General features: G+C 36.3%; 3 protein-coding genes across 3 annotated transcripts; 2 read left to right on the top strand and 1 right to left on the bottom strand.

Annotated features, from left to right (window-relative positions):
- The first annotated feature begins 1,078 nt into the window (after positions 1-1,078).
- On the top strand, positions 1,079-17,782 carry LOC129894472 (MAG2-interacting protein 2). Its single transcript, XM_055970180.1, has 12 exons — positions 1,079-1,288; positions 1,376-1,427; positions 3,282-3,455; positions 3,957-4,158; positions 4,256-4,467; positions 4,599-5,604; positions 6,169-7,127; positions 7,913-7,995; positions 10,677-11,036; positions 12,191-13,400; positions 13,527-13,792; positions 14,834-17,782. The coding sequence occupies exons 1-12, from the start codon at positions 1,199-1,201 to the stop codon at positions 17,447-17,449; spliced, it is 7,230 nt and encodes a 2,409-aa protein (XP_055826155.1). The 5' UTR covers positions 1,079-1,198; the 3' UTR covers positions 17,450-17,782.
- A 239-nt stretch (positions 17,783-18,021) lies between these two features.
- On the top strand, positions 18,022-19,879 carry LOC129894473 (uncharacterized). Its single transcript, XM_055970181.1, has 3 exons — positions 18,022-18,309; positions 18,776-18,935; positions 19,415-19,879. The coding sequence occupies exons 1-3, from the start codon at positions 18,231-18,233 to the stop codon at positions 19,644-19,646; spliced, it is 471 nt and encodes a 156-aa protein (XP_055826156.1). The 5' UTR covers positions 18,022-18,230; the 3' UTR covers positions 19,647-19,879.
- Positions 19,880-20,627: 748 nt separating this feature from the next.
- Positions 20,628-24,680, bottom strand: LOC129894083 (uncharacterized). Its single transcript, XM_055969596.1, has 8 exons — positions 24,444-24,680; positions 23,386-23,530; positions 23,131-23,299; positions 22,640-22,910; positions 21,839-22,104; positions 21,545-21,760; positions 21,330-21,432; positions 20,628-21,195 (listed from the first exon to the last, which is right to left on the bottom strand). Exons 1-8 carry the CDS (start codon positions 24,595-24,597, stop codon positions 21,131-21,133), a joined length of 1,389 nt encoding a protein of 462 aa, XP_055825571.1. The 5' UTR covers positions 24,598-24,680; the 3' UTR covers positions 20,628-21,130.
- Positions 24,681-25,768: the final 1,088 nt, after the last annotated feature.

Below are 25,768 nucleotides of genomic sequence, written 5' to 3'. Positions count from 1 at the left end.
TTGTTTGAGCATTATAAAAAAAATCATCATCATATTCATAAGAAGGCTAATATAGAAGAAGAAGTTATTTCCACTATCTAAAATTATCATAAGATCTTATGTTATATGGAATAAGATTCAAAGTTTGTTGATGAATTCGTATAATTTTCCTATGAATTGGTTTCGTAAACTATCCATTGATTCTAAGCTAAGATTATCAAGTAGCACATTATTGTCTGATTTCGTAAGTGAAACTTTAACGGATTCCAAGCTAAATGAAATTTATTGCTAAAAACAAAGGTAGAATGCTCATTCAAATATTCGTAGAAAGAGAATTATTTACTTATCTAGTAAAATTGTAAACCACCCCCCGTCTCATTTTAATTGTCATGATAAAATTTTGCACAACCCTTAAGAAAAAATTAGTTAAGAGTGTTATTTGATTAATATACCCCTTATTAATTCTTTGATCTTTATTTATTTATGTGTATTTTAATACTAGAATAATTAATGCTAAGGGTAAAGTTGGAAAAATACAATTAATTCTCTCTTGATTGTTTAATTTGACAACTATTTTGGGACAACTATTTTTAATATACATGAAAACTAATTTGGGATAGAGGGAGTAATATTAAAATAACTAATTATAACTAATTAACTATTTTTGTCTTAAAACTGCCGCATGTCTTTATCCTACGTTGTCACTTGGCTTAATACTGGGCTAAACTTTCTTCCTTTTAATTACGAAAAAATTACCTAATTACACTCCTTTATTTATCATGTTTTCCATTACTCCCATCTATTTCAAAAAATTTAAAAAATCCATTCATTTCATCCGGATACATTAATTCAGTAATTCCGAATACATTAATTCTGATTCATAAATTATCTTTATGTTTAATGTATCATGCTTTAAATGTCACCTTGTGATACATAAAACCCTAATTAATGTATCTGGATTAACTTATTTTTAAGAAATTTCGGTAAATAGAAAAAAATGGTAATTAGCCTTTATACTATGTGAGCTATGTTATTAGCCAAACCCTTCTTTTGACCCGACCCTGACCCACTAAATTAATTTATCCCATACCAATTAAACCCAAAACAAATTTTCGGACTGAGAGATTCGACGGTCAAAGAAGTTGAAGCTGATGAGAGTTTAGGATCTGGAAGATCACAAATTCATAGAGGTTTAACTTTGTTGTTTATACATGCATAGATGGAAGGAACTGCCGAAGAATTCCTATTTGAGACACGACATCATGCTTCTAGGCCATATATTTCCAATTATCCTCCACATCATCAACAGGTTTCCACTGATTTGAATTTTGTCTTTCTTTTGATGAATCTCTTTTTTGTTTTTTCTCAATTGCTTACACTCTTGTGTTTGATTTAGTTGAATGAAGACGCCAAAAGCAGTTATCTTTCAAGATTCCTTTCTTCCTCAGGTACATTCAATTTTTGTCGAATTGGGTATTTGGTGAAGTTGCTACAACTAAATTGGCTGAATTTTGTCTAAAACTAATTTATTTTTTCAAATTTGAAACTTTGATGTTGATAGATGAGAAAGGATTGCTTTCTTTAGTTTCATATTCATTGATGTGATTTAAATGCAAGTTTTTTTTTTGTTATACGAATGTGGGCTTATTCATTAGTTCGTTGAATATTTGTTTAGCTGGATATAGTCACCTTTAGAGTGTGAGTTAGATTTTGTTTTAGGTCGAAGTAGAAATCTCAGTATGGATCATGAAGACGAAGGGAAGTTTGAATCGTTCTTCTTTTCGGAATTTGATTACAGAAATGCATAGTTAGTTTAAAAAGAATACATTGGGTTATTTATCGAAAAATGAAAAGAAGATATGGTGTTACTCTACAAGTTCGTTATTTTACACTATGTATTGAAGTCACTCATCATCACCACCACTTAAGAATGACATGAAACATTGGAAACATTAAACATCGAAAGGGATATAGGTAAATGTCCAAACAAGTGCTACATAGATGTACTGCATTGCAGTTTTGAGATTATCAAAAGGCTGCATTGCATTTTTGAGAGTATCTTATTTGATTGTTGTGATATCCATATATGTAGGCTTATAGTGCGTATCATCTCTGAGATGCTTAACTGATGAGCTTCTCTTTTGTATCTTGTTTTGGTTTCAGTCTCATTAGCTTGGAGGCATTGTGTAGCAGGTTCATATTAGTTTGCATAAAAAACAATCAATTATTTCTTTCAGTTTTGAATTCACATGAAATTTAGGCAATTTGTCCTCAAGTTAAACTCCATGTGGTTTAGAAGTGCAGAGATTCACGAGAAGAAAGAATAGGTTATCATATTCAAGTTTGATAGAGAATAGATTGAATTTTTAGACTCAGCTGGACTATGCCACATAGTATCAGAGAAACCTATGAATGCTGGTCTCGAATGAAAAGAATGAAAGTTGACAAATCCATCAGGAAAGTCTGGGAGATGATTCCTGCCTGTATATTTTGGTGTGTCTGGACAGGGAGGAATGGAATCACAGATGCTTTGATGGGTTATCAACTCATTGCCACACTCTTAAAGCTAGATGTCTTTTATGGTCATATAGTTGGCAAAATTTAGCCCCTGTAGACTGCACTATAAGCTTTTTGGATTTTGTCAGCTCTTTTGCTTTAGCTCAACACTTTTTGTACCAAGCTGACTCCTCCTTCCCTCGTTTGTACTTATTTCATCTTCTTGATGCCTATTGTATAAGATTTCTTACCCCCCCCTTTAAAAAATAAAGAGATAGATTGAAATAATAGGGTGAAAAGAAGTACATTAGCACCCAAGGGTGTGACCTAGTGGTCAATGAAGTGGTTGAGAATCCTGAGGTCTCAGGTTCAAAACTCAGTGGAGACAGAAAAACACTAGGTGATTTTTTTCATCTGCCTTAGCCTTGATGGACAGAGTTACCTGGTACCTGTTGCTGGTGGGAGGTGGCAGGTATCCCGTGGAATTAGTCGAGGTGGCGCGAAAGCTGGCGCGGACACCACGGTCATTTTAAAAGGTACATTAACTAGTTGAGAAACTATAGTATCTAAGTTACGATCTTCATAAAAAAAGTATCTAAATTACAATTAGATAGATAGTGGTATTTTAAAATTCTTGAAGGATAAGAAGTTCTCCTTTTGAGGAAATGGACGAAGTAAAATTAGAAGAAAATAAAGACGTAAAAAGAAGTTAGGTGAAGCAATTTCGTATGTAGAGAATATTAGTTTTACTTTACTTGTTGTTCAGACCTTTTAGTTAAAATTATCAATTTTTGTCATGTTTGAAGGTATTGCCCAACTCAAGGAGAGATGGAGAAAGCATGGGTATCCAACAAAAGTAAGAAGATATGCATCCTTATTTGTTTCCCCAAGGGGTGATCTTGTTGCTGTAGCATCTGGAAATCAGATAACAATCCTGCAGAAGGATGATGACTACCAAAAGCCTTGTGGAATATTTATCTGTAAGTTTCAGGAACCTAAAATAGAAGTAACAAACTGTGGTGGCAATAACCTCCTTTATAGTACGTCAAGAATAGGACAAATATTTTAACATGTTAAAGGGCCTCTTTGTTTTTAATGTATCAGTACTGCCTTCCTGCCTGCAGCTTGTCAGTATTTTTCCTGTTCTTTTGATCCTATTTAGTCGTTGAACCAACACATTGTGTCCTGTGATATCTATTACTACCCATTGGTGCTGTTATCTTTCCTCTGAAATTCCAATTGATTTATGTGGAGACAGACAGAACTGTGCCACCAATTTATTGACTTCCCTTTCTTCTCTGGTTTAGAATTTAAGGATTCAGATTAACCCCCACCAGTAATAGTTCAAGAGGGTGGCAAGGAGGATTAGAATGACTGTCAAGTTACTTTTTAGAATTACAATTAGTTTCTAGTGCTACTCTTTATGATTATGCAAACATATTGCTACACTTATTTATTATTTACTGCCTCTGTACATCTAGGCAAAAACATTACTTCATTCCATTGTGGGGCTTGGTCTGAAACTCATGATGTTCTTGGTGTTGCTGACCATAGTGACACAATCTATCTCATCAGAGCTAATGGTATGGAAATTACCAGAATTTCCAAGAGTCATATAAAAAGTTCTTCACCAATAGTTGGCCTGATGGTGCAGGATGATGCTGATTTGAAGAAATCTTGCCTGTAAGCTCAATTATTTGTGAAGGTTTCTTGTCTCTCATATTTTTCATCTTATTTACTTAGCTTGTACATCTATTTTGGGTGGATAACTCTTTTTCAGGTGTACCTTCACTATAATTACAGCAGATGGGTTGATTCATGATATTGAGATCAGTCAAGATCCAAGTGCATCTGTTTTCTCACCCCTTGCCTCGAGCAGCGGGACAATGCTGAAGCAGTTTCCACAGGATATGATCTGCCTGGATTACCAGCCAGAACTGAGCTTATGTTCCATAGTTAGCAGTGCTGGCAGCTTACAGCTAACTACTAATGGTAGCTTAAAGTCTCTTAAATATATCTGAACATATTTATGTATTGGTTCTTAATTTTGTTTTAGCAGACATTTCGAATTGATGCAAGCTACTTATTACTTTTCTTTATCATTGACATTATTTCTTTTCTAGGATTGTACAGTATTTCCCTTTGCCGGAAAAAGGGAAACTTAGCCCTGGAAGTTCTCGTTTCTACTCAGTTTGAGGGTATCTTTTCTATCCCGAAAGATTATGTCGATCATATAACTTCTCCTAAGGTGTCAATATCACCACAGGGAAGATTTGTCGCTACTCTTGATATAAGAGGATCTTTTAGTACCTTTAAGTTTGATGAGGAACAGCATTCTCTCTCAAAATGTTCTTATGGAGAGGGAAATGAATTACAACAGGGAAATAAGGAGTCAGATAAGGGGAACATTCTTGTGAATGGGGTTGTAGATTTTGCCTGGTGGTCTGATGGTATACTTGCTGTTGCAGAAAGGAATGGCAACATCACTATGATTAACATATGTACTGGTGCTATGCTATGTAAGAAGGATCAGACTGTGTATTCATTGCCCCTTATAGAGAGAGTGCCACACTTGTCGGGAAAGCTTTTTCTATTAGAGACAAAACCATCCATTCAGAACAATGAATCAACTAAAGAAATTAGAGCAAACAGCTTTCATCTTATGGAGTGTGATCGTGGTGATATGAATAATAAGTTAGACTGGGCCAATTTCCGATGGAGCTTAGTTTCATTTTCTGAACGATCCATTCCTGAAATGTATGATATATTAATCTCCAGACAAGAGTATCAGGCTGCTCTCATGTTTGCCGATCAGCATGGGCTAGATAAAGACGAAGCTCTAAAGGCACAGTGGTTGCACTCCTCCCAGGGTGTAAATGAGATAAATACACTACTTTCAAATATCAAGGATCAAGTTTTCGTACTTTCTGAATGTGTAGGTCGATTTGGACCAACTGAAGACGCAGTTAGGGCTTTGCTTGATCTTGGACTTCGCATAACTGACCGTTACAGATTTTCTGAGCCTGAGGTTGATGATCATAGTAAGGTTTGGGATTGTCTTGTGGTAAGACTTAAATTGTTGCAATACAGAGACCGGATAGAGACATTTCTTGGGATAAACATGGGCAGGTGATAATATTGTTGCTCCTTGTTCTTTTTTCTTCTTCTTATGTTAATTGTTTTTGTTCTCGATTCATAAGGTTTATATTGAAACACTGATTGGAATGTTGTGATTCTCACAAGCAGTCTTATTGTTATTACAAAGCAAACATCCTATTCTTTATTATTGTCTATGAAGCTTCTATATAACTATTTAGCTTTTCTGAAAGTGTGACAAAAGTTGAAAACTTCAAAATTGGGATGAGGTTCCAAAACTTCCACATCGCCTTTGACTTCCACATCTAACTGGATTTTGTGGTTGAGATGACAAGTTTTCATTTTCAAACTGTAGCATAAGCTTCTTCTAGGGGCATAAAGTGGCTTGTTGCCCAATGACCCAACTGTGAAATTGTATTTTTTTTTCTATGTTTAATTTTGTTTCTTTTCCTATATTTCATTAGGTTTGCTTCTTATCCTGTCTTTTCTAATGGTCCTACTGATTTTGAAACTAGAACAAATCGTCATGCTTTTAAATAGAAGTAGTACTCAAATGGTTTCTACTGACTTGAAACTTAATGACTTAGCCTTTTGCAGGTTTTCTTTACAGGAGTACAAGAAATTTTGTAGCTTGCCCATTAAAGAAGCTGCAATTGCACTTGCAGAAAGTGGCAAGATTGGGGCATTAAATCTTCTCTTTAAGCGTCATCCTTACTCCTTAACTTCCTCATTGTTGGATGTCTTAGCTGCCATCCCTGAGACTCTTCCGGTGCAGACTTATGGACAGCTCCTTCCTGGGAGTTCCCCTCCTCCAAGCATTTCTTTGAGGGAAGAAGATTGGGTTGAGTGTGATGAGATGGTAACTTTTATCATCAGCAGAGTCCCTGAGAGTCATGAGAGCTATACTCAGATCAGAACTGAGCCAATCGTAAAACAATTTTTGGGATCTCAATGGCCTTCAGTAAGTGAACTCTCGTCTTGGTACAAAAAGAGAGCTAGAGATATTGATACCTTAAGTGGGCAACTCGATAACTCCATGTGCTTGATTGACTTTGCTTGTCGCAAAGGCATTTCTCAATTGCAGCCGTTCCTAGAGGAGATTTCTTACTTACACCAGCTAATCTATTCCGAGGAGAATGACGAAATGAGTTTCTCTATGAGTCTTACTAGATGGGAAAGCTTACCTGATTATGAAAGATTTAAATTGATGTTGATTGGGGTCAGAGAAGATACTGTTATTAAAAGATTACATAGTAAAGCAATTCCATTCATGAAAAAGAGGTTTCACTCTTTGACTGTGCCTTCCAGAGATGAGAAAACAGATTACTCAGCTGAGTCATTTGTGGTCAGATGGCTGAAGGAGATCGCCTCTGATAATAAATTGGAGATGTGTTCAGTTGTAATTGAAGAGGGTAGCAGAGAGGTCCAGAATAATAACTTTTTCCATAATGAGGCTGAGGTTGTAGATTGTGCTCTTCAGTGCATATACGCTTGCTCTGTTACAGATAGGTGGAGTACGATGGCCTCCATTTTGTCTAAACTTCCATTTCCACGTGGTAAGCCTTTGACAAAATGCTATAATCCTGTCATTACCACCCCCCTCCCCCAACCTTGAGAACAAAGAAATTTCTGCTTTGTCTTCTTGTGATTTACTATCTTAGCAACCTGTGGCAGTTTTGCTAATCTCCCACTTTCTCTTCTTTCTCCCTCTTCTCTCCTTTGCTGGTGTGGTGCTAAAAGTTGATTAAATTCTAGTCTTAAGATTTGTTTGAAATCAGTTCTTGATACATGTAATATAAATTTTGATTAATATGTAATGATGGATATTCCATGTATTCTCATCTATGCTTTTCTCTTTTGGGTCATATAAGTAAAAATATGTCACAGGCTTGCATGAAATGAATAGAATTTCAAAAACTAGTTGATTCTTATTTGTGTTCGATTCAACATTTTTATAGAATTTTTAAAGTTTGATTACTTATTGAATTTTTCCCTTACTCTCCTTTTCCTTTTCCCCCCTCTCTTTTTAGGGAGGGGTGGAAGTTGCCATTTGCCTATTTATAATTTCAGGTTCGGATGAAAACTGCTGTTAAATGCTTGGCAAGCTCGTAATCTAATATTGTCATAGTCGTATTGGTCCCATACTAGTTTGTTTCTCCTCTCACATATCTCTTTCTTTGTATTTTCAATGTAATACAGCTTGTGACTGACATCAATTGGGTAGCTGAGTAATTGAATATTCATTATTTAACTTTACTGAAGTCACTACTAATTTTTTTCCTTAGAGGTTACTACTTACAGAAAAAGAAAAGAAATAATTGTCCAAATTGTGGTTTAACAGATTCTGAAGCTGCAAGCCTCAAGGAAAGGCTGAGACTCACAGAAGGTCATATTGAAGCAGGAAGAGTATTGGCGCTTTACCAGGTTAGGTTTTACCTTTGTATGCAGTAATCATGTATAACCCAGATTTTCTTTCTCTTAGCCCCCACAGGATAGTATTGTTCCGTCTAGGCTAAATTCCGCAATCTGGCGTTTTCTTGTTCCAAATTGTCATCAGGCATCTATTGGGTCATAATAGTACTCCCTGGAACCTCTTTTGTCATATTCATTCAAAGGAGACGTGTTTTCTCACTCTCATCTGGGGTGATTGTCTATATTCCCTCGTTTCCACAAATTGCTGCTTCCACTCCTTTTAATGGTTTAGCAGCCATAGTTACCCCAGGCCTGGATGCACCTTGGATTGTTTAAATCATGCTAATTGTCTTAACTTCCCCTGCTATTGCCAAACTTTAAGTTGCCCACCACAACTTAAGGGCAAGTTCTACAAAGTGGTGGTTAGACCGGCTATGTTGTATGGGGCAGAGTGTTGGCCAGTTAAGATCTCTCACATTCAAAAGATGAAAGTTGCCGAGATGAGAATGTTGAGATGGATGTGTGGTCACACCAGGAGCGACAGGATTAGAAATGAGGCTATTCGGGACAAGGTAGGAGTGGCCTCGATGGAAGACAAGATGCGGGAAATGCGACTGAGATGGTTTGGGCATGTGAAGAGCAGAGACACAGATGACCCAGTGAGGAGGTGTGAGAGGTTGGCCATGGATGGTTACAGAAGAGGTAGGGGTAGGCCGAAGAAGTATTGGGGAGAGGTGATTAGACAGGACATGGCTCAGTTACAGCTTACCGAGGACATGACCTTAGATAGGAGGCTGTGGAGGACCCACATTAGGGTAGAAGGCTAGTACATAGTCTCGTTATTCTTCCCTATTCATAGGCGCACTAGCACATTACAATTCTTTGTACTATCATTTCTGCTATTTCTGTTACTATTTATTGCTTTCAGTACTTTTGATTACTCTATTTTATCTGTGATGCCTTCGTTATTTATTTTCCTATAGCGCTTTGAATTTCTTAACCTTATCTGACCCCCTTTATGCCTTTTTTGAGCCGAGGGTCTCTCGGAAACAGCCGTCCTACCTTGGTAGGAGTAAGGTCTGCGTACATTCTACCCTCCCCAGACCCCACGTTGTGGGATTTCACTGGGTTGTTGTTGTTGTTGTTGTTGTTGTTGTTGGTCATTGATGATTCTGGTGTTTTTTTTCTTCCCAACAAATTGTGGTGCCATAAAGACGCTGGCTTTACTACTTATTTATATATTTGTACATACTAGTTTCTTGGCATATGCATTGCACATGTATGTTTTTGAAACTGTGCGTTGCATGTGGATATCAAGTGATGTAGTAAGGAGTTCTGTAAAATAATGTTCACTCTGTACCAACTTATGTGACATCCTTTCCCTTTTAGTTTGTCCTAAAAGAATGCCACTTTTTATATTTAAAAATAATGTAACATGAAAATTCTCATTTTGTGGTCAATGAGATGACTTATAGCCATATTTTATCTAAGACTTATTTTAGACTACAACTTTCAAATGTATTTTTGTCTTTCTAAAACTTCGTGCCAAAAATCTTAAGCCTCAATTTCAGCTTGTCCAATAGACGAATGTTAAACATATGAGAGACTATACATCAGGTTAGTTCAAGAATCATTTGGTTTATGTAAAACACAAGCTCACCTTGATTTTTCCTTCTGCCTTAATGGCCCTCTCTGACATGCTTAATTGAACCTTGGTCATTACATCTATGGTTAAAATCCATTTGTGCAAAATCACTTACCAAAATTGCTATTTAATTATAAAAGCTTAGTTAATTGCACTTATTAGTATGTTGCTCTAGTTACCTGCAACAGCCTTCTCTCTTCGAACTAATATTTTATAGGCATGATTTTCTTTTACACACTTTAAATTTGCCTTCTACAGACAAATCCGTGGAAGTTGCAATATCAAATGAAGTCCATCACATTAATTTTCCCTTAGTTACGAACCAAATAGCTGAATCTCAAGTCATCTTGTAAATCTAGTCTTCCAATTGTTTAAGAAAACTTGTCAAAATGCAAAAATACTGTTTTAAACACTGCAAGACATACAAAACACTATAACGAACACTGATTTTTGGGAGGGGAAACAATGGAATATAAAAACCAGCAGGTGGACGAACATAAAAGAAAAATTAGCTAATATCCGTTAAGCTTCATATGAAAAACCCCCTCGTTGTTGTACAGACTGTTAATGATGAGGTCCACGTGACTACTGATCTGCTGTGTGCACAATAAAGTTTTCATATTTATGAAGTTCCAGTACATTTTTTTTGATCTTGAAAAGGTATTGTATTAAATATCCAGCAACCAGAAGGCGTTGTGAGGAGTTTACAAGGGGTAGCAACATTACCTATTGTGTAATGAGCTCAAAATCTATCATGGCCTCAATATCAATCATCTTGACATCGACAAACAAGTGATGACGGTCCTCACTTATCATTCACATATACTTAAATTTTTCATGTATAATTTATCTAATCAAAGCATTAATTTTGTAATATTGGTATTACTTTACAAATGCAACGCACGTGGTGAGAAACTAGTAACTTTTATACAAAAGGATCATGTTGTAGCTTGTAGTAATGACTACTGATTGTGGTAGTGAATCCTTCTTTGCTTTTTGTCACAACCCGGGTAATAATAGTTTCCAATTATTGTCCTGTAATTCTCAGGTCCCAAAGCCTATCAGCTTTTTCCAGGAGGCTTATTGTGATGAAAAGGGTGTAAAGCAGATAATTCGTCTCATCTTATCCAAATTTGTTCGCCGACAGCCTGGACGATCAGATAATGATTGGACAAACATGTGGCTTGACTTGCAGTCTTTGCAAGAGAAAGCATTTTGCTTCATAGATCTTGAATATGTGTTGATGGAGTTCTGCAGGGGATTGCTGAAAGCAGGAAAGTTTTCACTTGCGAGGAATTATTTGAAAGGTGTGGGTTCAGTGTCTTTGGCAAATGATAAAGCAGAAAACCTTGTTATTCAAGCTGCCAGAGAATATTTCTTCTCAGCGTCAAGTCTTTCTAGTTCTGAAGTAAGTTCTTTAATCTTATCTAATACTAACATAGGAATGATTCCATAATCTCATGTTAAAGTTGCAAAGACCGTAGAAGTTGGTACTCGTTGATGAGTTGTCTCGCTCAAAAGCTATAACCTGCCCCCGGAACTCGCTATTCATTCTGCCTGATGTTTCACTCTTCCCAAAGGATATTGAAACAAGTCCTTATCCGAGACTTCTCTTACTCCTGATTGTGTGCATCATGTTCTTGAGAATTAGTGAAACAAATAAATCTCTTCTAATGTTGCCACTTCGGAAAAAAGAAAATTGTTCATTTTGCTAAAAAATGTGGCAGTAGCTTTTGGTGTATTTGGAGAGCATTTTGTTTCCCTGACCAATATCAAGGAATTATTTAGAATCAATTTCTAGGGATTTGGTTATGGCTAGAACTTGAAAATGTTATGGAGGTGCGCTATATCCTAAGAAGTGATGTTTGGATTGAATGAAATTGATGGCACCTTTGATGGATACCTTTGCCTTTTTTGTCTTTAATGAAACCTGCTTTTCCTTAATCACGACGAAGGATATGCTTGCTTGTTTTTGTCTTGTTACATAAGAGAAGGGATGTTGTATTTGGTCTGCCAAACCTCAAATTTCCCACTCCTCTCCCTTATAAAGCATTCAAAAGGTTGTTCTACTGTATGTATTGACTTTAAGCATGCTCGTTCAGACTAGACCTTCAACTAGTCAATAAACATATAAGGGTCTGACTTAGTACCTTATTCCTTTTTAGCACATCCTGTTCTGGTTATTAAAAAAGCAAGTGTGTGGCTTAGTGGTCAATGTAGTGTATCTTAACCTTTGGAGAACAAGGTTCAAATTCTAACAGACTAGCAGAGACAAAAACCCTTGATGATTTCTTCCCATTGGAATGAGCTTTGGTGTGCAGAGTTACCCGGTAACTGTGTTGGTGGGAGGTAGCAGGTACCCCGTGAAATAGTCAAGGTACACACAAGCTGGCCAAAATATTATTGTTATGGATAAAAAAATTAAAGATGCATTCTTGCTTTAGTTAAAGTGTGTCCAGAGTATGTTCCGGGAACTAATGCTTTACACTGGTTGCACATATTCTTCGAAAGTAGTCCAATGCAAATTGAAATGACAATGTATTAAGCTGTTAAATTCTGCAGATTTGGAAGGCTAAAGAATGCTTGAATATCCTTCCAACTAGCAGAAATGTGAGGGTGGAGGCTGATATTATTGATGCTGTAACTGTTAAACTTCCCAACCTTGGTGTCACCTTGTTGCCAATGCAATTCAGGCAAATTAAAGATCCGATGGAAATAGTTAAGTTGGTTGTTACAAGTCAAGGTGGAGCTTATCTGAATGTCGATGAGATTATTGAACTAGCCAAACTTCTTGGGTTAAGCTCGTACGACGACATATCAGCTGTACAAGAAGCTATTGCAAGAGAAGCTGCAGTGGTTGGAGATCTCCAACTGGCTTTTGATCTATGTCTTGTTTTGGCCAAAAAAGGGCATGGTTCGGTCTGGGACTTATGTGCAGCACTGGCAAGAGGTCCTGCCCTTGAGAACATGGATATTTCTTCCAGAAAACAGCTGTTAGGTTTTGCTTTGAGCCACTGTGATGGGGAATCAATTGCCGAGTTACTACATGCATGGAAAGATCTGGATATGCAAGATCAATGTGAATCTTTAATGGTGTTGACTGGGACAGAACCTGAAAATGTCTTAGTTCAGGACTCAACTATGTCCTATAAACCACCTTGTACCCAAGATAAAACAGACTTAAAGAAATGTTCTGACCAGGAAGCACAACTTAAGCAGATTGAAGATGTACTCTTTCAGGTAGCCAAAGATGTACAGGTGGATGGTGATTGGACCATTCCATCCATCTTGAGAGAAAATGGAAAACTATTGTCATTTGCTGCTGTGTATCTTCCATGGTTACTTGAACTGAGTCAAGAAGCAGAAAACAATAAGAAATTCACATCGAGCTCATTTTCAGGGAATCGATATGTCAGTCTAAGAGCACAGGCAGTGATGACTATCTTGTCCTGGTTGGCAAGGAATGGCTTTTCCCCAAAGGACAGTTTGATTGCCTGTGTTGCTAAGTCCATTATGGAGTCGCCTGTCTCTGAGGAGGAGGACATCATAGGATGCTCTTTCTTATTAAATCTTGCCGATGCCTTTTCAGGGGTGGAGATAATTGAAAGAAACTTGATAACAAGAGAGAATTACAATGAAATAACCAGCATAATGAATGTTGGGATGATTTACAGTTTGTTGCACAATTGTGGAATCAAATGTGAGGACCCTGCACAAAGGAGGGACTTGCTTCTGACAAAGTTCCAGCAGAAACATAAACTGATTTGCTCAGGTGATTTTGTTAATTTTGACCTATAGATCTACCTTATTACTGTTTACCATAGGTGGAGAACTTTCTGTATTTTGCTTTGCATGTTCATTTTTCTTATTGCTATTCAAACCTCGTGTTCTAATTCAGATGAAAAAGAACAAATAGACCAAGCACAATCTACATTTTGGAGAGAATGGAAACTGAAGCTAGAAGAGCAAAAGCGCATTGCAGACCGTTCAAGGAGTTTAGAACAAATTCTCCCTGGTGTTGAAGCTGCTCTCTTCTTATCCGGGGACATGGACTACAGAGAGAATGTCGTTTTATCTTTTGTTGAGTCCATGACCCCAGAGAAGAAACAGAGTGTGAAGGATGTACTGAAGTTGGCCAATACTTATAGCTTAGATTGCAACAAGGTATGCACTGTTCTTGAACAAAACCGTAAATGAGATAATGAAATTACAAGTTCTAAGATGCTAGAAAACTAAGGGGTCATTTGGTTTGGGGTATCAGCAAAATAGTCACAGTATAAAAACCTGTATTAGATTCTTCAATGTTTGGTTACCATTTTCATTTTCTATACAGATAATACTTGAATAACTTATACGATAGTTTCTGTATTGTTTTATACCGAATACAGGGTGGAATAACTAATACTTGGATTAACTACTGGGATAAACCATATAAAAAGGCAAATACATTGATGTTATTGTACTCATTTTCTCCCGACCATACTGTTCAGAGGAAAACATACTTCTGGAAAGAAGAACCAAAATGAAAAAAAAAAATTGTGCTAAACTTTAGCCTAATCAACAGTTACCAAATGCTAAAGTTGATTAAGCTAAAGTTGGATTATTTGATCTGACAATCAAAATAAACTCCATTCTTGGTTATCCAATGCCATGGTTAGTTTCAGTGTTCCACTGCACACAGATGCATTGCCGCTTCACTTTCTTTCTTATTCACCGTACTTTTTGCTGATCTATTTTTTTTAATAAAGATCTTAAAATGTAATTCATTACCCTTTTATTTTTAGCTATTTTTTTTCAGAATTAAAAATTAATTTAAAAGTTTAATTTATAGAATAATTTGTTTTACAGTACAACATTATACAACAGGATATATGGAATATGGGAATTCTAGACCACTGGTGTTGATTGTCACTCCTGGTGCAATGCAGAATTCTCTTAACCATAAATGAAAGAAAAAAGTCCTACAGAAGTACAAGGGTTAAATAGAAAACCAAATATTATACAATTTTAAACCAAACACAAGTTTTAAGTTATACATCAGATAGGTTATCAAAAAAAACGAAGTTATTCATCGTATATCCAACTTTCAATACAATAAATTAAACACTCGATAAAGGCTCCACATTACAAACCCTGCATTACTAATAGCTGTATTACAAACCCCGTATAACTTACTGTTTCTCCTACTTCTATTATCTTATTTAGGTGGTGCTGCATTATCTGAGATCTATCTTTGTTTCTGATGCTTGGAGCACTGATGATGTTAGAAATGAAGTGTCAAATCACAGAGAAGAACTACTTTCTTGTGCTGCAGAAACAATAAAATTTATTACCTCATCGATCTACGCTGCAGTTGATGGACATGATAAGCAGAGGCTTTCTCTATTATATGGCCTACTTTCTGACTGCTACTTGCAGCAAGATGAACAAAAGGATCCAATGCATCCTCATTCTATTCGTATTGCTCGTTTTTCCAAGATTGTTGAAGAAGAATGTTGCAGGGTGTCCTTTATTGAGGATCTGAACTTCAAAAATGTTGCTGGGATTCAAGATTTGAACTTGGATTGCTTCAACAGTGAAATTTCTGCTCACATCAATGAAAACAATGTTGAGGCATTGGCAAAGATGGTCAAGAACCTAGTTTCTGCTTGTGATGGTCCAGTGCCTGATGGTCTCTTGTCTTGGCAGTATGTATATAAACATCATGTTTTAAGTTTGTTGACAAAGTTGGAAGCTAGAGCTAAACTGGGGGTCGATATTCAAAGTTCTGAAAGTCTTCATTGCTTAATCAGTGAGATCGAGCAGACTTACAATACCTGCTGCAAATACTTAAAATTTGTCCCAAATCCTGCTCGTCTGGACATTCTGAAACAATTCTTAGCCATCATACTACCTGCTGAAGGATCTTTCAAGTCTCTGCTCTGTGGCTCAGGTTGGCAGGTGTGCCTTGCCATGCTTGTGGATACTTGGCTCAGAATGATGAATGATGTGCATGAAGTTGCACTCCTTGAGAATTCGGAAGAAAGATTCTGCTTAGAATGTATAATGATTTGTCTGAAAGTCTTTGCACGTCTAGTTTCTGGGGAAAAAGTTTCATCTAGTCAGGGGTGGGCTACAGTCATTGGCTATGTAGGCTATGTTCTTGTTGGTGATGTTGCTGCTGAAATATTCAATTTCTGCAGAGCGATGGTTTATGCTGGTTGTGGCTTTGGAGCCGTTGCTGATGTATATGATGAAGTCATGGCTCACTTCCCACATGAAGCTGGATCGCTGGCGGACTTTAAAAAAGAAGCTGCCAGCATCCAGAATCTTCGAGATCTCTATCTTAGTATCTTGAAGACCATCTTGCAGGAGTTGACTGACGAATCCTGTGAGCATCAGCGTCTACACTATTACTTTTCATCTTTGAGTAAATTAGATGGTGACTTGGAAAATCTGCAGAGTGTTAGGCAGGCAGTTTGGGAGAGATTGGAAGAGTTCTCTGAGAACTTTCAGCTCCCCAACCATGTTCGAGTTTACATACTGGAGCTTATGCAACTTATTGCAGCTACTGATAAAAGCAGCAAAGGATTTTCGTCTAAGCTACAGGTGGAAGTTCACTCTTGGGAAGGTTGGGAGAATTTGCATAATGCAACTGCAAACTGCGAGAACGCTGCCACTGATGGGATTTCAAATAAGATAAATGCATCTAATAAGTTCACAAATACCTTGATTGCTCTAAAATCTACACAGCTGGTCTCCACTATCTCGCCCAGCATAGAGATTACTCCAGAGGATCTTTCAACTGTGGAATCTACTGTCTCTTGCTTCCTTGGAGTATCTAAATTTGCTGAATCTGATTCCCATGTTGAAGCATTATTAGCTATGCTCCGAGAATGGGAGGGGCACTTTACTAGGGGAGAAATTGAAAAGGATTCTGGTGAGGTGTCTGATGGTGGAAACAGTTGGGGTAATGATGATTGGGATGAGGGATGGGAAAGCTTCCAAGAACCTATTGAAGAAGAACCAAAGAAGGGTGCTAAACTTGCAGTTCATCCTCTTCATGTCTGTTGGATGGAGATATTCAGAAAACTACTAACTATATCCCAGTACAACAAAATGTTGGAATTGTTGGACAAATCAGTGGCAAAGCCAGGTGAAGTATTACTAGATGAAGAGAATGCTCAAGGTTTGAGCCAGATTGCACTTGAAATAGATTGCTTTCTAGCCCTTAAGTTGATGCTCTTGTTGCCATACGAAGTAATCCAGTTGCAGTGCTTGGATTCTGTCGAGAAGAAGCTGAAACAAGAAGGCATATCTGACAAAATTGGCGTGGATCTTGAGTTTTTACTTCTGGTTTTATCTTCTGGAATTATATCAACTATCATCACCAAACCTTCCTATGGTACGACATTCTCTTATATTTGCTATATGGTGGGCAACTTCTCTCGACAGTGCCAAGAGTCCCAGTTATCAAGTTCCGGATGTGGTGCATCTGCAGAAAGTGAGAATATTTCAAAAGATCATGTTGATCTTTTCCCAAGACTGATCTTTCCCTGTTTTGTCTCGGAGCTTGTGAGGTCAGGGCAGCAGATTTTAGCAGGATTTCTTGTTACCAAGCTCATGCACACAAACCCTTCTCTTAGCTTAGTTAACATAGCAGGTACTTGTCTGACAAAGTATTTGGAGAGGCAAATTCAAATACTACAGGACAGCAACCCGTCCTTTAGGGACGGAGTGAGATTGACTGAACCATTGGTAAATACGATATCCAGTTTGAGGGACAGGATGGAAAACCTGATACGGTCCTCACTATCCTCGCTTTTACATGATCATAGATGATTATTACATTTGAGTTTTCCCTTTTATTTTTGTTCATAGGCCAGTAATTGTTCTTTGAAATCTTTGTACCAACTTTGTAGCCGGAACATTTTAGCAATTTTGCTGGAGCGTAAATGGTGATATATTAAAAAGGGAATGATATTTGTATACCAAGACACAAGCAACTTAAACTATTGTACTTGCATCTCTTTGTACATAAATATTTGAACAATGGATTTAGTTTCAGAACAATGGATTTAGTTTCATAAATATCTGCAGACTGCTGTCTTTAGTTTGTGGTTTCTCTGCTCAGTCAAACAAGTGATGAGGCTATGAACTAGGGTCACTTGTTAAGGTGTATAATATAGTGGTGGATATGGTGTATTAGTTATGCTGAGATTATTTCTTATGCAGTATTTGGTTTGGTGTATAAAAGATGATGCACAATTCTTGAGAACTGGTTGATAAAAAAGAAAACATTAGACCAACTTACAATATGAATCATTCGATCATAAAAGAGCTTTAAAATTTTGTTTCCTGTTTAATCCAACATAGAGCCCCCCCCCCCAAAAAAAAAAAATAATAATAAAAAATGAGAGGACAACTTGGCGAGTACAAGCAACGTATATATTTTACTTCAGAAGGTACAGAAATAAATAATTTGGACGTGACAAAAAATCCAACACAGAAAAAAGAAACAAAAAGGTGAATAGTAAAGTGCACTCTACAAACTGAACCAAGTTAATCACATCCTTCTTTTCTCAACTTTCTCCTGTACATAACCCCCACCCCCCAAATTCTGATGGAGAAGTTGCCACCTGAACTTTTTCTCAGAATTTTCTGTCTCTTGGATCACCGTAATCTTGCAACTGCTCAATTGGGTAAGTTTTTTTTCTTCTGATTCAGTTATCATATAAGAAATTTGCAGTATGTATGAAGGATGTTTACTTCTTTTAACACTTGGGTATCTTTCCAATTATGCATTTCTTGACTGAGATGATCTGAATTTCACATGAATTAAGCATTAAGATTGGATCTCTCTTTTTTAACAAGAAAAGTCAAAAGTTCCATTTTTTCTCCATGCAAATTAGTGAAATGGGTTTTCAAGAATTGGGCTTTGATTGATGAAAAGAGGTGTCTTTTCTTTTTTTGGTTTCCAAGAATTGGGTTTTTGATTGAGAATTATGCATTTCTTAACGATTTCGAAATGAAAATGGCATTAAAAGATTGGATTTCTGTCAAAGTTCCATTCTTTTTCATGCAAATGAGTAGATTGTTTCCAAGAATTGGGGAATTATCATATTTTGCTTTGATTGATGAAAAGATATTTCTGTTTTTTAATGGAAGTTTGCAGAAGGTGGAAAATGTTGGGTTCACATAACAGCTTATGGTGTGATCTGTTCATAGAGAGATGGGGATCAGATCAAGCCACTTTTTATGCCCCTGTTGATTCCAAATCTTGGAAACATGTCTATATGGTTCAAGATCGTTGTGATCGGAATGGATTGTAAGCTTAAATTTTCCAAGATTCAACTAATTATACATGTTTTTAGTTTTTGCATTAGAAACTTAGTACTCGGAAACAGTCTCTCTACCTGAGATCTGCATGCACTGTACCTTCCACAGACCCACTTTGTCTACCTTCCACAGACCCACTTTGTGGGACTACACTCAGGGGCGAACCTAGATGTTATCCCAGGGGGTTCACCCAAACCCCCTCGGCGGAAAAGTACAATGTATATATATTTTAAAGAATTTTTATGTCTATATATTAATTTCGAACCTCTTGAATAGAAGATTAGAGGTTGTCTTATTGGTTGAGGAGTTCAAAAATAACCTTGACGTTTCAAGTTCAAATTTTAAGCACTATATTTTTTTTCTTTTCTGAACCCCCTTAATGGAAATCCTTAATTTGCCACTGAGTACACTGAGTATGTTGTTGTATTAGAAACGTAGTAGTAACATTTTACATGGATGTTTCTTCAGGGGATTGAAAATTATAAGGGAAGGAGATGACTACTATCTAATACACCAGGGTGAAATTCAGAGACATTTAGGTTCAAGAAAATCGAAAATGGAAGATTTATCTCATTCATCAGCTGACTATAAAGATGATAGAGAGGATGTACCAAGTTTAAGCATCTTGGACAAGATCCTTTTCTTCATTGGGGATTTGGAATCTGCTTCTGTCCAGGCTAAACGTAGCCGATTGGTGTAAAGAACTTTTCTTTTTGAATAACGGTAGTATCCTGATCAGTTTACGTGTACCTTAACTATTTTGGATGGCTCCGCTAGCTCACCAAAGCTTAGGCAAATGTGAAGAAATTAGCTAACATTTTTTGTTTGTTTGTATCTTGTTGAAATTCTTTGTTTTGTGTAATGGTAAATGTTTCAATATATTTCCATGTTTTTGTATGCAATATGATGTATTCATTTAATCTTTGAAAGTAATTTTAAGCCCCAACTTAGTCTGTATCCAAACAGTTGTGTTTAATGGTAATGTTTTTCTATATATTTTGTATGAATTTGAACTTGTGAATGTTAATATATGAAGTTCAACCTAGATTTTGTTCTCCAATAATTTTGAGGTTATCCCAGTTTAGTTATCAATTTATGTCTTTATTAACATATGCATAAGAGCAAGATTTAGATGCTGCAGCAATGAGTCTGGCAAATGTAACTTTGAACTTGCTAGAGTGCATCAATCTCTTATATACATTTATCATTTTCTCAGAGATGGGGAGTTGGGACATGAAAATTATAGGTTATGGATTTTAAATTTTTTAAGTTATTGAGTTCTAAATTAATAATTGTTCATCTTTATATAGGATTTAGAATAACATAAAACTATCGAATTTGGCTGAACCCATAAGATATATTCCAACTCCACCCATGCTTACCTCCCCTCTATATTTATACAGAAAGGAATAGAAATACTTGTCATTTACACAGTACAAATGAGGAAAACGTAACCCCATTTGGAGTCGAGTTATGCTAGTGTATCATCTTCTGTTAGTGCAGAAACCCCTGTTCATGTATATTCAAGTGGAATCAACGTCTATCCCACAACATAGTGTATGCAATTGTCTATGTTGATATTTGAACCTCAATTTCCCAAAATTTTGGACCAACCTAGGTGTTAATTACCTAACTGCATGTCTTCTTTTGGCCAAGAAAAGCTTGAGCAGGCGAAAAAATATGCTGTAAAAAATAAACCCGTAACAAACTCATTTCTGCCATTTGCGTGACATCTCAATCACCAATGAACTTTCCCAAGAATTGCATCTTTGCTAGAAAAGAATTGACTTATGCTTTTTCACTATTACATTGGGAGGTAAATTGTCAAAAAGATCAAAACTATGACATAAATATAGGCCTCAATTAACACTTGATCCAAGGCCAAGAAAAACAGAGGGGGAAATCAGAGTAACTAATAACACTATCCCAGCAGCACGAAAATAGTGGAAAACGTTGTTTGTCTTCTACCAACACAACCAGGGAGTGAGAATAACACCACTAGCTCATCTACCTCTTCTTCATCTGCTAGGCAGGAACAGCTCCATTTATGAATCCCATGGTCATTGCTCTTCAAATATTGTAAGCTCAACTAATATTACACCCGGATGGCTGATTATGGTAATAAATAGACGTTCACAGACAAATTTCCAGAGAATATTTGACTGCTCACCTTGATTAACTCAATCAAGATGCGTTCAATGGATCAGCCTCAGTATCCCTTTCCTTCATTGCTGTCCAATCTTCTGCTTCTGCAATCAGTAATATTGTGTCAGTATAGTTCGCCAAGATACATAGAGCAAAAGAAAAGGTGACACCACAGTAATCATAATCAAGTAAAGATTGGTTCATGTGAGAGCAGTGATCTGGAGAATTCGGTACATACTTGGCTTGTCTGCAATGGCTGCAAGCCGTCTTTGCAAAATGGATGCAACAAAGAGGAAAATTGAGCACATGCCAAACATCACAGTGATGGGGAAAGCGTTGACCTACAATTTGATGAGAAATATGATTTGCTGTACAATAATTACTTGGGTAATTAAATGTAAGAAAAGAAACATTTACACCAAAGTTACTTAGAGCAAAAGAATAGTAACATACATTGTAAAGCACAATGCAGACGAAGAGGTTGAGGGGAATCCTGAAGAAGTTCATTATGGTACTCCTTGCTTCCTCGGGAATGTATTGAGACCTCATCTTCATGATGGATGGCCAGAAGATGCCAACACAAGCCTCGAAGGTACAGAAGCCAAGAAGCTGGATACTTCCAGCAAAGGAGATGCCTCCTCCTTTCACATTTGAAGGAGGTACCAAGAACTGGTCCAATGAAAGATGTTAAAGAACTGGCAAACCACAAGTCATAAAATTCCAGGAGTAAAGGAACTTCCTACTTACAGTTGTCAGAATGGGCAGCATGAGAGCTGCAGATGATATGACAAAAACAATCTGCATGTAGCTCTCAACTTTAGGTGAGTTCTTCGCCATAAGGCGAGCTGCAAATGAGCTTCCCAACATTGAAGCCAACATGAAAGTTGCAAAAATAAAACCATGGGGAATGTCTTCATCATTTGGGCTGAGGGCAGGAGTCCAGAGAAACACAAATGTATACATGGAACCTTCAAATAGAGATTGTATAGCACCGAGTAATGCAATCTTCTCATCTGTCACAAAAACCATCAAGAAATAAGGACAGTGTAGAAGTAAATGAAACAAACAAAACAAAGAACGAGTTCTGACACAGTGCAAGATACAGCTTGAATAAGGAAAACTTTTTTCAACCAAACATCAATTGAGATATCAAACAGATATATCACAAAGAATGCAGTATCAGGACAACAGAACAAGAGACAAGTCCCCAAAGCTGCAACCTACGCCTTCTCTAGCAGCCCAATCTAATTTGGAGCTTTAAATCCTAATAGCTAACCTGGTGAAGAAAAATTGTGTGCTTGTAAAACTTAAATATACCAGAATGTAATTGATCTGATAATTGTCCAAAACCACTTTCCTATGCCCCTCCCAGAGTCTAGAAGTCCTCATCCTATGAAACTCTAAAATTTAACAGATATATTGGGTAATATAGGAAATCCACATCCATGTTGAATCTCATCAGCAGGAAATCACTGAATCAACATACAACACGGGGGTTGAAAATTGTGTCGTGAAATAAGACATAATATATCACATATCCAGCTATACCTGAAGCAATGGCCACAGCTGCACCCTTGAATTGAGTGAGCAAGTCTTTGCTCTCTGATGGGTCTCCGTAGTTCTCTGACCATGATGATAATATGACTGCCATTCCAATGGCAAGAAAGCAGGCAGCAGCATCAAAAGGAGACACAGGGCCAAGATTTAATGAATCAACAAGAAAATTTCCAAACAATCCAGCAATAATTGCAACAAGGCCATTTCCAACAAATATTGCCTTGGAGAAAGTAAGTGAGAGCCATTGGGACTCAAAACCCCTCTGCATGAAGAACGCAAGTACTATATTAAATATTCTGAAAAACACAATAAATTAATATATGCCAAAAACAAAGAGCAGATAACTGCTATGCTCTTTCAAAGGGTGGTAGTGTGTATCTCAAGGACAACAATAGCAGGATCAACATTCCATAAAGGTGTACTACTTAACAGTCTGTACTACTTCTCCAGTTGATAGTCAGCTTGATAATAAGGATATGCACCTTAAAGTGTTCTGCTACAAGCCATGACTCAAATGATGAAAACAGTAGAGATGTAGCAATGCCACCCAAAATACGTCCAACCATCAGAATCTTGTATTGAGGGGAATGCTTGGTGATGCAGCTCAGTATGTAAGTGATACAGTAAGTTACACATGCCCTCTTCCGACCTCTGAAATTTAAAAGGCAAGGAAGATCATTTAGCTAGAAACTTTTGGGTAATAAAAGATGATTGAAACACAGATTCTGAGATCATACTGTTTGTCGGCAAGAGATCCAACGATTGTGCCAAACAGCATGGAAGATCCAAATCCAGCAATGAATAGCTGTCCAATATCCCCCTTGCTAAAGCCATACGTGCTGTAAAGGTAGTATACATATGGACCCTGTAGCCAATCACCAGCTATTGCCACACAACACACGAGCATTAGAAACGAATCACCACCTTCCACACATGATGAAATCAATCCATACAACTTAAGTCACGTACTACTCTAACAAACAAGAATACTATTGGCCAAAACTCGAAAAGTATCTTAAATTGTTCCCTCTGGTTTTTAGAAATGAATTTGAAACAGAACAAGTTTTTACAATTCTTTTATCACATACGATGAGCGCGGCAGAGAAATCACATCATAAAAGATGGAAGTATGACCATTTATTGCTCATTTATACAATTAAATCTAATTGCTAAATATCAAGTGATTCCTTGCAGCATAGGTTCATCAAGAAGTGAATACTATATACTCCCCATCTGTCCCATAAAGTGACACCCTTTCCTTTTAGTCCTGAAATAATTTGCAATCACACAAATATCATTGTGTTACAAGTTTCAAAAGTTTTACTTTTTTTCTTAAATACCATGCCAAATCAAGGGTGTCACATAAAATGGGACGGAAGAACTAGTAAGTATGATTAACATGGAAGCATTGAATGAAATACTCGTGCACAGATAGATCTAAAGACCATTAAGAAAATTGAGCCACTTATCAAAACTTGGAAGCTGATTCAGCATTCAGATTAACAAAAACAAATTAAGATCGCAAGACACAAGAGTGCACAACCAATTAGATTCCATTTTATCCAACCACTAAAACAGTGCAAACTCGTAATCCCCAATTAACCAAAACAGACAACATTACGAGTCTCAGATCCAAAAGACAACATCCAAATTCCAAAATCCCGCACTCAGATAATCAGATCGAGCACGTAAATACAAGAATTCAAAATGTGAAAATGCAGAATCGAATCAATTAGAGGAGAAAATTTAAACCCAGATCTGAAAGCGAAAAAAACAAAAACAAAACGGAACATACCCATCATAAGAGAGTAAACAAGAATGTAATTATTCTTAAATGAATTGAAAGCCTGAGAAGTTGTGATACGATCTTTGTTGCTCTTCCCACCCAGCTCAAGAGCTGCCACAACAGCAGCCATAGCCCCAAACACCACATAGTAGAACAACTCCATTGCCTCGCACCAGCACTAGCTCCTCTCTCTCTCTCTCTGTACTGCCACTCAGATATTCTTCTTCTTATACGTACAAATGGATGTGTTTGTTCGTGTTATATATATATATAGTGGAGCAACGTATACGCGGTTTCTTGTTCTGCGCTGTAATCCTCTAATGGCATGTTACTTTTACTGTGACGATCTATCAGATGTAATCTCAGCCTTTCATTTACGACAAGCTGACACGTTTCGATAATGTATTGTATGATATCTGTCGGTGGTTATGTACCCAACTTCATAGTACCCTTATTGCTCCCATCTAAACAAAAGGATAATTGAAATTCTTTTTATGATTTTTTATATTATATAATCGATCGTTAAAATAAATTTATATTAATTTTAATACATATATTTTATTTAAAAGAATTATTATATTTTTTATATGTTAAGAAGCATTTATAAATTTTTGGTAAAAGGGATGCTCCTCAACTTTGTCATTTAAAGTTAATATAATCTTTGTTATAAAAGTTATTCATATATGTCTCTACTATTACACAAATGACTCATATATACTATTTTCCTCTAACAAAAATAAAAAATTCATTTTTAAAAGTTTTTTATTAACAAAAATTTTCATATATTTGACACTTCTCACACACATATATATATTTTTTATAGACTTTTTAAATTCATGATTCAACGTATAATTTGAATTTATTATTTTAATGATCAAATTTATTTTTCACTACTTTTTTTGTAAAAAATTTTATACATGCCCCAATTTTTTTTTACAGATACAAAAACTAAATTACAATATAGCAGTAGAAATATTAGTTTTAAATTATAAATAACAACGAAAAAAATAGTTTTAAATTTTTTTCTTACTTGTTTCTCCTTTTTCATTCACACTTCTTTCTTTTTATTTCTCTTATTTTTATACCAAATAATGGAAAAAATGAAATAAAAATAAGAAATTCAAATAATGATAATCAAATAAGTCAAAAAATAATTTATATGTGAAAAAAGATTAAATATACCCCTAAACTTTGCTAGAAAAAAAATCCATGTATGGGTATATTTTTTTACTTTCTCAAAAAAATATACCCCTATATGATTTTTTTTAAAAAAAAAATCACTTTTTTAAGGTGAAAAGAATATACGTGAGCCATTTTTATAACGGTGAACGGTA

Source organism: Solanum dulcamara, chromosome 7, assembly GCF_947179165.1.
Source record: "Solanum dulcamara chromosome 7, daSolDulc1.2, whole genome shotgun sequence".
NCBI lineage: Eukaryota > Viridiplantae > Streptophyta > Magnoliopsida > Solanales > Solanaceae > Solanum > Solanum dulcamara.
Note: the sequence above shows the minus strand (reverse complement) of the source record. Positions and strands in the feature narration are given on the sequence as shown.